Here is a 12,112-nt window from a genome sequence, read left to right on the forward strand (position 1 = left end):
GGGCATAGCAAAAGCCACCGGCCTCCTGGAATGATTCACTATCCAGATTAGGCCAAAAAATGGAATGCATACCCTGTCATTCTCGTTCTGTCTTTCTATCAAGAAGTCAGCTAGTATTCATACAATACCAGGCTCTCGTACTGTATCCACAGGCCCAGGATGTTGCAATCTAGAGCACTCGAGTCAAGGCGCCCATGCTATAATGAGTTTCGCAGAAAAACCTATTCAAGGGCCCAAAGCCTCTGCCTAAGTGTAAGGCAACACTTAAAAATAAACCTATAATAGTGATATACTCAATATCTCTATTCGTTAAATCGGCCTCCATTTTGTCTAGGGGACGTTTTGTGTTCCAAAAAATACCGGCTCGATCGGAGCACCTTTTTACAACCATTTTTTAGACATCACTCATAAGTACCGCGATTGGCCCACTACCATGTTTCTTACGCAACCCGAATGCTAGTAAAAAAGCAGGCCTGAAAAACTATAGCGCCTAATGCTTTTACATCATGTTTGTCATTCTTCGTCAGCAGCATTCCAGTCCCAGCAGTTGCAGGCCTTCTCAGAAATTGTAGGAATGGTCCGATCAAGATTTACTGCACTCAGCCAAAGAGAAACGAAGAAGGATCTCAAGTAGAGAGGAAGATAATATTTAGGGGTTTACCGGTCCTGTGCTCTTTTCTTTATGGCTCCATCCTGGCCCTATTTGTATCAATCCAGTTCGTGTTGTCTCATAAAAGGTAGAACATGGTCACCAAAAGTGTCCGTTCCAACCGGACTTTCAGAGCAGCCTTTCCAAATAATGACACCACCACCACTATGAACAGGTTCCACCCAAAGAGGGCCAAGAGTGACCAGAGCCTGATGGGGGTGGAGACGGACCTCGCTTGGCCTGCCTTCAAGTTCCGCCTTTGTAAGGGACTGGGAGCACGAGTAGATTTTGAACATTCCATTCTCCGCTCCAACAGAATCGTAAAGGGGCCGGAATATTGAGATGGAGTTTGGACTCGGATGGGCTCTCATGGGACCCATCGTTAGTGTATTTGGTAGGAACCGGACGACTCGGACCGGTTGGTGTATGACTTGCTGGTAGCCTTTGCGTAAGCCACCTTTAATTAACGCGTCCACCTATCGCAACCGACTCAGTTAGGTTCCATGGGTCTTGCCGGGTTCAGCTTACATCAAGACCATGCTCTGCGCACTGATCAAACAGCGCATCGGACCTCCCTCCTTCCCAGTGCTTAGAAGGATTTGCATAGCCTCCTGATAATTGCCCAGACAGCTGGTCCGGTCCTATCGCCTCCTTGACGGATTCAATAAGCTCAGGTTTCAGGGCCGAACTGGTGCTGACAATCCTGTACCCGGTCGACTCCATAACTTCATCGTGCCAGAGGAGATGTTCGAATGAGCTAGTCTCCGCCATGATTTGAGCACGCTAGTTTGTCAGGTGACCTTGTGGGGGAAAGAGAGAGAGGGTTAAGGATGTACACGCCGTAGGAATCACAAAAGAGGGCAGCAGCCTTATAATGGTCCATTCTGGTTCTTAAGAGAATCTTTGACATGTATGTCTTCCAATAAGGAATCATTGCTATTCTGGAACGTTGTTATCCATGACCACGAACCAGTGGATTGTTTTGATACGGTAATACAAGTACACCCTCTCTAATCCATTACATACAATCCCATATCGTACATTGCGGTGACCCCCCACACTTATACACTATTGTCAAATTTTCCTTCTTATCTCATATATCCTCCTAGTGGAACCTGAGAGAGCCTCTCCCCAATTCTCTGACCTTGCTTTTCTCTGATGGATGTTTCATCGCGTTGTAGGTGGTGGTGGTGGTGCGCCTGGCTTTTTGACTCCCGTAGTGTCATATGCACCTCGTCCCATGTTTAACGTGGATAGAAGCGATAGAAGAGATAGAAGATCCATCGGTGCTCTAAAGGGGTCGATATTTAGCGGTCAAGTGTTAAGCTATACTTACTTAGTGCTAGAGCTGTACTTACTTAGTGTTCAAGTGGGAGATATGTGAAAAGAAAAGAAAAGAAAAGAAAAATATTTCGCAGGTGTAGATGTCTCGTCTTTTGTATTTGCACCTTCGCCCAGCATTTACTGAAGCAATACATAGTGGGGCCCGGAGTTTAATATAGAGAACCAAGGTACTAGTATAGTGAGAATCTCCCCCAACCATGCGTCGAAAAGAGGGGAGGGGTGAAACTTCCTCAACGGCGAGATTAGGACAATTCCTAATTAGGGGTGGTTAGGGTAGAATCCCTGAGGAGGCCATGCCACGTTAGGTGACGGAAGAAGTCACTAGACCGGTTACTTAGTAGCCTTATTCTTGCAATGGACTACTTAGTCGATGCGTTCTGTAATGTTCTCGGAGATAGAGTGTCTTTACGCTTAGTATGAGTTTCTCTGGATTGTCTTCAAGTGACTTTTACAGGATTAAGGGAACGGTTCCGTCGATAGGGCAGTGACAATATTAGAGATTTACCCGCTATAGGCATATAAACCGAATCGATGTAGACACACATTTACGCTGATTCGTCGCCAGATCCAACGTAGAATTGCGTAGGTCTGCTGTCGTCTGTTACTAACCACAGGATTGCTTGAGTACGACTGGTAGAAAACATACTAAGTTATAGATACTATAGTGATTTTGCTGGCGGGTTACAGAAAACGCATTCCCGTCGTTCGCAGGCATATCCCACTTCGTATAGACCGATTGGAATCATCCAGGAACAAACTTGTTTACATAGAATAAGACGAGGTTCGGGTTCCTCGAAGCCGCAACTATATTTATAACGACCTTGGTAACACATTCTGTAACGTGATGGTATTAGCAGTAGCAGCGAACACTTCATGCACCTCTTACCTCATTCAGCGGTGTAAAATGAAGATCCCACACGGGAATTAAAGCGAGTGACAAAGTTATCCTGACAATTCAAACTTTGGAAAAAGCTGATTTGGAATAGACGATAGCAAGTCTCCAAAAGGAAGGGAATTCCTCACATTATATACTGGTAGGCAGTCCATGGTTTGTTTGTACATGCGATCTAATATCGTAAATCGCTGTAGGTAGCCGTATTGCCTACTATCTTCGAGCCTAATTACCTAAAATACAAGAAGGGACAAGCCTATGCATTTGATCTTTTTAAGTATGGAGGCGTTGAAAGTCCGGGCGAGATTTCACGGCCTCTTGAGTCCATAGCTCAACTTCATCCTTATGCTTGTCTCGAACACAAATTCTGTACTCTTCACCGCCACCCTGAACGGGCCTAGATTCATAGACATGAATAATTTCATCATGGGTAAATAGGCGCGTGCTTGGATCAGGAAGGGAGATGACTTCATCATCCAAAGAGCTACCTGGAAAAGAGAATAAGTTCACGCAACGTTTCGAATAACTAAAGAAAACACTCACTCCTCACAATTTGATTCCTCTCGGCCATTCTTTTCAAAGACTCGTTTTGTTGGCTAGAATCCTTGTTCGGAATGGTCTCCTGCATATCAAAGTGCTCATGGTCGAGAGTTTGAAAAGCTCTCAGCTGGTTGATTAGACTCGGGGGCTGGGAGACATACGCTGTTGATTCTGGATTCGTTGGCGTACCTTCTGCAAGTTCTTCGAACATCTGGCTACATAGGCAAGAGATCCCCAAACGGAATCGATATAGCAATATTTCAAGGACCATAATCAGCTGGTATTCGGTGTACATGCGGTGAGCACCTAGGGCAAGTCTAGGTATCTTGAGACCTGGGACGAAGAGTAATATATGGCAAGTTTCAATCTATAACCGTGCGCGTTATGCATTTTCGGCGTAGAGTTGCTGATCGTTACCACTAAATAAAAGTAGATCATTTAAGATTCTTCAGCTTCGTTATCTTGATTCTAGTCTTCACTATAGGCCGGTTCGTACCCGTAACAAGCCTAAATTCCTCCCATGTACACATATACTGGACACCTCCAACTCAACTAGGACCTTCACCGTAAAACGCCGTATTGAGGAGACCTACTAAAAAGCCAACATACTTACAGTCCGTTGACTTAATTAGCTACGTACACGAGTTTTCATGTCGATCGTTACTTTCCTTAAATCTGTTCTTTGAAGGTTTGCGTTTTTAACGCTGGAGGCGCAGGCACCTGCTTGTTCCGAAGATACTGTAGGAGGTTAATGAAACGGAATGTAGCTATCAGAAACAAGCCAACTTAGCACATCATTGACTCGTGTTTCTCGTGAAGAAGTTGGTATGATCGGACGTGTGATTTCGACAGTAGTGAGAGTAACCTCCGAGCCGAACATAATTATTTCGCCAGGAAGCTGACAAAGATGAAGGATTGGCCTTTAGTAACTTGCGGTGAGACTTTGACAAGGCTTTCATCTTTATGGTCTCGGTGATGGCTTCACTTATCTCCGCAGTCGAGTAAAGTAATGAGTGATCCCCTGAGACAGCCTTTCAGTAAGACGGCGATCTTACTGATAGACAGTCGTGTTTACTGGGGTTCGTCATCGGCTCCAATTTTACATTCGTCGCACAGTTGCAAGGGGTTTGAATTCGATCGACCTCTGCAAGTCACTGTCACAATTAATTCTTAGTACTAGACTTAGCCAGCGCCTAGACATAGCTGTCTATCCGCCTATGCTAACCAGTGCTGGTAATCCGGGGCTAGACCTGGTCGTATTCGGTACAAGAGGATGAAGAGTTCTGGGTCTAGACCGGAAGCAATTTTTGGGCGCCTATCAGGCTTGGATGGCTGGGTACGCATTGTAAGACCCAGTAGTTGCGACCCCAGCATAGGGCCATCCCTATTGCATCAGTCAAAAACTTTTTTCTGAGCATTATTGCCGTCATATTTGACAGGGGGTAAACTAAGGGCTGGGGAAAAGATCAAGTTGCTATCGAATCTGGCTTCCAACATGCACTCTGTATGCGCCGTGAGGTCCGATAGTTATGACCCCAAGCATAGGACCAGCCTTGTTGCATTAGCTCGCCAATTACATGATATAGCAACGAATCAGAAACATTTTGCTCGAGATCCACTCTGCGTAGGATTTACGGGGTCGGCACCTTACCGAATATAGTAAGACGAAGTCAGGCGGAACTTAATGGCTAGTGTGGTCAAGTCAGTCTCAAACCTTTGCATGCGTGCCTGCTTTCAAGCGGAAGAGCATGTAGTGCGCTCCAGGGGCTTTCCCGCGTTATCCTTCCTCTCACGTCTCTATCCCATCTTGTATTACTGTGGAACGGATACTCGATGATGAGTGTTTCTCGCGAAATAAACTTGAATATACGCAATAGTTTGATTCAACTCGAGATACATGTTCGTGCGGCTGGAGACAGTGTAAGGAGTGTTTCTTCTTGTCAAAAATACGTGGTCTAATGACTCCTGCAGAAAACAGCAGATGAGCTGCGAGAAATTATTAATTCTCCAGATCAATTTTCCTCGCTTCAGAGGCTTCTTAGCGAGTGGCAGCGACGACAAAAAAGACCAGATAAACTGGTACCTAAACGCCATGCGTTCTTTTCTCACTTCAAGTCCTCCGATGGTGTGCCTCTCAGTGAAAAGCAGGTGAAGCGCCTTGTGACGGCCACAAAACTTTGGGAACTAGAGGATGATTGTATCATGCAGCTCGAAAAATGCGCTTTACTATGGTCACACTTTCCTAAATTATTTTGGGACGGTGTAGGCGAGGAGAATACCATCAAACGCTGTGTCAATGACCTAATCCAGATGGGAACGGTTAACAAGTCCAAGCGAAAAGTGATCCTAATAACTCTGTCCCAGAGCGTTGAAAAAGAGCAGGAACGGATTCGCGTACATAGCACAAAGAGAGTAAGAGACAAAAAGAAAAACAGAGACAGCTCCCGCAAGCGAGAATCCCTCCTCCTCACACGCTCACTCAATAGCTTGGCCTCGGAGCTTTGGCCTGGCGCCAATGATTCCCAGCAGAAGCAGTTGAGAAAGTGCTTCACCGTTTGTTCACGCTACGGTTGGAAATGGTGTCAGTTGGAAAATATTGAAATAACGCTGTCCCTATATCAGATTGATTCCAACAGGTAAAAGACCTGTGTCCCTTGACGGAATCTTATGACGTGCTGACTTTACAGTTATGAGACTCGAGGTTGGGAAAATATTGAGTTTGATGCGCTGAATGCATTTATCAAGACATTACCTCAGTTTCGCATTAGACAGCGTCTAAAAGAAGCTTGGGGCTCTATTACGGATTACTACCGCGGAAAAGGGCAGCCAGTGCCGGCTTCTGAGGAAGGCAGTATGTCACCCCGTTCGGACACTTCACAGCTTGGAATACTACTGACTCACGATAGCACAAACGCGATATACGCAGCAGCCCACTGTTAACCCAAATGACACTACGTTTTCCTTCTGTCTTCCATTAGTTGTCCCTCGGTGCCGAAAACGCGATGAGGAAATGTCACGCCCAATGAAGAAGCACCGACCAATAACTAGCCAACAGCCTCACGGCAGCAAGGCCAATGTGCCGTATTGTAACCCTGTCTCTGGAGCTTCGATTGCCCAGCGAACTTTCGATCTCCAAGCTCAGCCAAGTCTGAGCGGTCCCGAGAACCTACAGTCACCCCTAACTACTGGTTTCTCTGCGCAACCAATACCCTCTGCTCAGTCACTAGTGGCCGCAACGGACTTTTTTGACAGCTCCTTTGATCTCCAAGCTCAGCCAAGTCTGAGCGGTCCCGAGAACCTACAGTCACCCCTAACTACTGGTTTCTCTGCGCAATCAATACCTTCTGCTCAGTCACTAGTGGCCGCAACCGATTTCTTCAACAATTCCCTTGACTACCAAGGCCAGGCTAATATTAGTAGTCTACAGCATCTGATGGCAGCAGAAAACTCTCAAAATTCATATGTACAGGCACCTCCCTCTGCGATAGATTTAGGTACAGCTTTTGGCCATTTGTAATAGCAAAAAACTTATTAATGTACACCTGACATTGCATGTCAAATTTGTAAATTTGTAGCACCATTAGGCGAATATCTTCCAATTTGAGACTCATTTCTTTTCAAAAGCAGAAGTCACCAATGTATAATTCCCACTAATGACGCGCATCCGCCTCTTCCTTGATATACGGTAGAAAGAGGAACGTGCATCGATGTCTTTGCTCTCCCGCAGAATAAACCAATTGATGTCTGCCTGGGACGACCACCATGCTCCCTATGTCCCATTTGCCAACACGAACAGGCGATCCTTCTGTCCCTTCTCTCACTGCCACGCAAGTATCTTCTTCTAGACCAAATATCGGTATGAATATAGCAAATAGTAGTCCCTCAATGGTGAATTTGCCGTCTTCCAATACAAATATGAGAGGTTTGTTGCGGAGCTTAACTTGAAGTGGATTTGTATGGTCGTCGATAAGGAAACGATGCTCGGAAGTCGGATTGAGTATCTTTTCAATTTAGGATCTTCTCGCACGTACTCGGAAAATAGTGCTCACCTTGGGAAGATGTTTCTCAGTAATTTCTGCCGTTATCGCTGCAAGACTTGGTGCTGTCGAGGTTGGCATTGCTAAAATATTTGACCGTCCCATCCGTAGAGCACGCTCAGGGTCGACATGTCCAGAGGCATCCCTGACAATAGTTCGGAACTGGGCTTCCGGTTCTATGTAGCTGAAAAGAGGGTATGATTTCGGTCCGGTCATTCTTGACTTTGACGTCTCTGAATTATTTTAGCCTCGGGGAAGATCACTGTTCAGCAGGCGGTGAACGTATTAGCAGAAAAGAAACCCCGCCAGAAAGAAACCCCCGCTATTAAGTAATCTTACTCACAGAGAATAGGCTGGATTTATCTAGTTAGTGTACTAAATCTCTTGAATGAACCCACGTTGGACGATAAATAAGGCGTTGCAGCAGTTGCTGCCCAAACGGCTGCGGGTGGAAGACATGGTAAAACACAACAGTCAGCACCCTGGATTCGAATAGCCCACGTGAGTCTATCACCTGACTCGAAATTCGCAGAGCGCATAATTCAACGACATTCCTTTATCAGCGCGATAGAATGTTAAGGTTTTATCTTACGAAATACAACAGAAATACTTTTCTGAATTGAGTTGGGTCCTTGCCAGTAGAAAGTTCTTCTTTGGAGACAAATGAGCAATTGGTGGACTTAGTGTATGGGGTGAATGCTAAAGTTACATTCTTGTTCAATTTAGCTAATCTGGCTGTTCTCGGAACATTCCGATATCATCTTCCGTGTGTCAGATTAGCACCAGTATATGCCCATACAGGAGATTTCAATTCAATGCCCTGCTCAGATTGTGAGTTTGAGTCTGGAGTTACGGTTCGGCGACGCTTCTGAACCCCAGGGCGAATATAGCTGGTAGAACCCATGCGTCGCTCTTGGGTCTCTCGTCTTGACTCAGCCTGCGAAGGGAAATCACAGGGTTGTCTTGACGATATATAATTTCATGACGATCTAGGTCTGGATAGTCATTGGTAAGGTCGGCTGGCACAAAATCTTTCAAGTTCAGCCGTAGAGGTGTTGCACCCAAGGCCTGTCCGTTGTCCGTTCGGAAAACCTTGCTGGGTAAGCAAGTTGTAACCGTTAAAGGCAGGAAACATACTTCTTCATCAACTTCTTATGTTGCGTCAAACACCTCAATTTCATTTTCAACGCGATATGCGGGACGCCATATGGATATATTTGCCTTTTTTGTCTTTCGATACTCAATATATAAGCATACTACGGCGTTGATGCTACCGTCAGTTCAGAGGATGTAGTCAACAACTAGGTCTCTGATGGCACGGCGTTTGAGAGTAGCAGATTTCAACAATAATGCCCAGAAATCGCGCCTTGGTATATCCAAACGATGCATCTGGTTCCCGTATAATATACTTCTCCTCTCTATTTATCACCTCTGGCAATTCGACTCGCGACGAAACGAAATGCTATAATTTTTTGGGCAAATTCGGCCTCCGGGCAACCACTGATTGTTTCCAGCTGATGATTCATCCCTCTAACCATTTCTGCGCAAATAATTTCATGGAGGGGTGTAGGCATCCGGGTTGTCAAGAGCAAGCAGCGCGGACCATAATCGTAGCTGGAGGGACAGTTAGAACAGGTTAGACCATCCCACAGGGTCCAAATTAACCGCACTTTATATTTGATACGACTGTCAAGATCCGCATCAGACTTTAAAACCTGTAGTATGTCCTCGTACGCTTCGTGTTTGAGAGAGTAAACAAGCCAACGAGTCGGTCGGGATCCTCTGTAATGACTTCGAAATCCGTTGAGGATTGAGCGTATAGTAGACGCGATTTTCCCGTCAGTCGGGGGAGGTGTTAGGGGAGAGCTAACGAATCTCCCAGGGGGCGTAATTTGATCTGCCATGACATATCGCTGACATGGTAACAATGTTTGCTTGATGGTGACATAGTCCAACACGGATGCCTGTAGAGTGCATTGTTGGTAGCTTTAGCCGCCGTAGCCTTGCATCTTAGTTCGCGAGGACGCCATGTCGGAACATGGGTTCTTCCCTTGCCCTTTGGTGTCAGGCTGCACAGCCTTAGTAAGCATCTCATTAGTAACGTAAATCCTGGGCGAGTGGCCACCCCCTACCCGAGTGGCCCATCTTATACTTCATACAAAATGCTACTTCTTTATACTTATATATCTCAACAACCAAGGGTTATGAGGACTTATTGTCTTATATACAGGATAAGAAGGTGTATTAAGGTATTCTATTAGAATCTTAGATAGTCTTTCCTGCTTAATCCTCAAATACAAGTACAAGTAGCTGTATTATTTGGTAATTTTAAAGAATCTTGTATTATATAATAAATATTAGAAAAAAGATTTAGAAAAGCTAGATATAAAATATTTATAATATAACTACCCTTTAGGACTTCATAATATATTACTATCTTATCTAGTTGTGGAGATATATAAGCATGAAAAAGAGACATTTACCAGCTGGGCGGCTCGGTAGGGGTGGGCGACTCGCCCGGGAATTACGTTAACTAACTAACTAGCCGTCACCTGCCCTATCACGTGTTCCAGTGCAGTCTATTTTGCTTAGTACATTTTACTTTTGACTTCTTTAATTGGCTATTCTGTTGCCTAAATAGCCACAAACGCGCAACACCTCTAGTTTAGGCCGGCTGTTTCAGGAGGCGGGGTAATAAACCAATGGTTTGTTGTGTGTTGAGAGGGAGAGTGTGGAACGAAGTGGGGCAGCCAGCCTGGTCGCTCCGGTCGCCAGGTGTCGCCGGGCACCATCTAAAGCGCACGCCGGTGGCCGTGTCCCAGAGTGGGGCGGTCTTGCCATCAGAGGCGGACGCCATTGTCTGCCCGTCAGGTGAGAAGGCCACTTGGCTGACCGAGCGTTATAGCCGGTTTTCATCGGCTATAACTAATTTCCTAAGGAAAGGTCTATCATGGACGAACGAGGAATTTGATCGCCTAGAAGAATGGCTCCCTGAGCATCAAGCTCTAGATCAAGAGGAATCCGGAGCGCTCCGGATAGGTGTTATAGTCTTCACAAAGCTGTTTCAAAACCATATTCTAGGCGGCCAATGGAGATCATTTCAGCTTCAATGGCTTTTCTCAGAGAGCAAGGCATTCTGCTGTCCCGAACTCCTCCACCGTGAATGTGTATGGTTTTTTTTCCACGCGACTTGCTTGGGCATCATTCTGTTCCGATGACGCACCTTGGCTTACCCCTTTGGCTGAACTCCGGACGCTTGGCTGATACACGTCGAGTCACCGAGCTGCGTATGTAAATTCTACAGCTACATTACCAGCGGGCTATTCTATCGCGCGTGAATAACCATGTCTAATGGTCGGAGGACGACTGGAAAGACAACCGGGCAAACGACGGGCATTTCTGACGATCCCCCTAGTCCCGCTCCACCTTGCCCGGGAAATTGCCCAAGGTTGTTGTGGTTAATGGTGTTTAGGCGTGATTTATGTCGGTATTTGAAATGATTCACTATGCACACAAATATCCTTCCTTTAATTACTGGATTCCTGCCAGCATGGTGAATGTTTCTAGTCATACTGAAATAGAAGCAAGCAATTTGCCTTTATTTTACCGACACAGCCAGACTCTCGTAAACATACCCATCATACTCTTTTTTTGGAGACGCCCCTGGATCTTATCCAATTTGTTCCATGCGGATTCCCACATTGACCGGCCTTCACACCGGGGAGCCACCAATAACAGACTGCTGGGTTTTGTGTCTTTACCCGTAACCCGCAAGTAATCCATGCTATCACGTTGGTTATTCGTCGTGTAACATAGCCTGTACGTGGGTAATTGTAGAAAAGCCCAGGCAAAGCGGGAGGGAAGATGCCCGCCGATCGTGGCTTCAACCATTGTTTTCTCGTCCTGGAACCAGAAGGCAGCGCCACTAATCCTTTTCGGGAACTTGACCAGAGAGTACAAATTTAGGTCCATCCGAGAATCCGAACAACGTCCAGAACAAAATTACGAATCTAAATTCCATTTGGGGGGATAGGTTAAATGTGTCCATTTAGAAACTTATGCTCGTCCCATTACCTTATATCACGCAGCAGTGCGTTTTAATTACTTCAGGAGGAGTTGGCGTGTCCGAGCTCCTTCTCCTGTAGATGGAAGCAAGGCATATATATATATCTATACACATGATGACTATCTTTATGGAACCCAAGCGTATTGGGAGCTACAACCATCATTCCCTCGATCAAATGCCCAGATACCAAAACCACCCGTCTCATGGACTTGCGTATTGGTTCTAATTTATTCCTTTATTCCCCAATACCCGGTCGGTGTTGAATGCTTAACAGTATAGCTACGCAGATAACCTCGCCTACCCGGTAAACTGGGCATCCATTTATCTCCCGGGAGACAAAATAATGAAATTTGTAATCTTTCGTAGGGGAAAAAGTAAAAGACTAGACCAATTATAATCTAAATACGTATTAAGCGAGTGTCTCCAAGGCTGCGATTAGCTTCACGAGACCGATTAGACACCATTGCCCGTCAGTGATGCAGCCATCCAAACTATCTGCAACTTGAAAAATCACTACACGATGCTACTGTCGAGAACGGACGGCTTTGCAAATAGAGAGAGTTGACCGGTAGACGGTTAGAAAC

General features: G+C 45.6%; 4 protein-coding genes across 4 annotated transcripts; 1 reads left to right on the forward strand and 3 right to left on the reverse strand.

Annotated features, from left to right (window-relative positions):
• Window positions 1–656: 656 nt before the first annotated feature.
• P170DRAFT_437881 (uncharacterized protein) lies at window positions 657–1,372 on the reverse strand (the record flags this gene model as incomplete). Its single annotated transcript, XM_024849465.1, has 2 exons — window positions 657–1,125; window positions 1,178–1,372. 2 exons carry the CDS (start codon window positions 1,370–1,372, stop codon window positions 709–711), a joined length of 612 nt encoding a protein of 203 aa, XP_024703499.1. The 3' UTR covers window positions 657–708.
• A 1,786-nt stretch (window positions 1,373–3,158) lies between these two features.
• Window positions 3,159–4,305, reverse strand: P170DRAFT_427307 (uncharacterized protein; the record flags this gene model as incomplete). The annotated part of the gene is made up of 5 exons (XM_024847766.1): window positions 3,159–3,373; window positions 3,429–3,758; window positions 4,039–4,057; window positions 4,090–4,163; window positions 4,212–4,305. 5 exons carry the CDS (start codon window positions 4,303–4,305, stop codon window positions 3,159–3,161), a joined length of 732 nt encoding a protein of 243 aa, XP_024703500.1.
• Window positions 4,306–4,920: 615 nt separating this feature from the next.
• Window positions 4,921–6,942, forward strand: P170DRAFT_465635 (uncharacterized protein; the record flags this gene model as incomplete). Its single annotated transcript, XM_024852334.1, has 5 exons — window positions 4,921–5,084; window positions 5,303–5,345; window positions 5,397–6,061; window positions 6,113–6,276; window positions 6,332–6,942. 5 exons carry the CDS (start codon window positions 4,921–4,923, stop codon window positions 6,940–6,942), a joined length of 1,647 nt encoding a protein of 548 aa, XP_024703501.1.
• A 3,385-nt stretch (window positions 6,943–10,327) lies between these two features.
• On the reverse strand, window positions 10,328–11,056 carry P170DRAFT_437882 (uncharacterized protein). Its single transcript, XM_024849466.1, has one exon. It carries the CDS (start codon window positions 11,031–11,033, stop codon window positions 10,788–10,790), a length of 246 nt encoding a protein of 81 aa, XP_024703502.1. The 5' UTR covers window positions 11,034–11,056; the 3' UTR covers window positions 10,328–10,787.
• Window positions 11,057–12,112: the final 1,056 nt, after the last annotated feature.

This window comes from Aspergillus steynii (genome assembly GCF_002849105.1).
Source record: "Aspergillus steynii IBT 23096 chromosome Unknown P170scaffold_5, whole genome shotgun sequence".
Classification (NCBI taxonomy): domain Eukaryota; kingdom Fungi; phylum Ascomycota; class Eurotiomycetes; order Eurotiales; family Aspergillaceae; genus Aspergillus; species Aspergillus steynii.

Excerpts from the sequence above, each read along its gene's own strand:
- P170DRAFT_437882 (XM_024849466.1), bottom strand. The coding sequence starts at position 11,033 with ATGACTAGAAACATTCACCATGCTGGCAGGAATCCAGTAATTAAAGGA.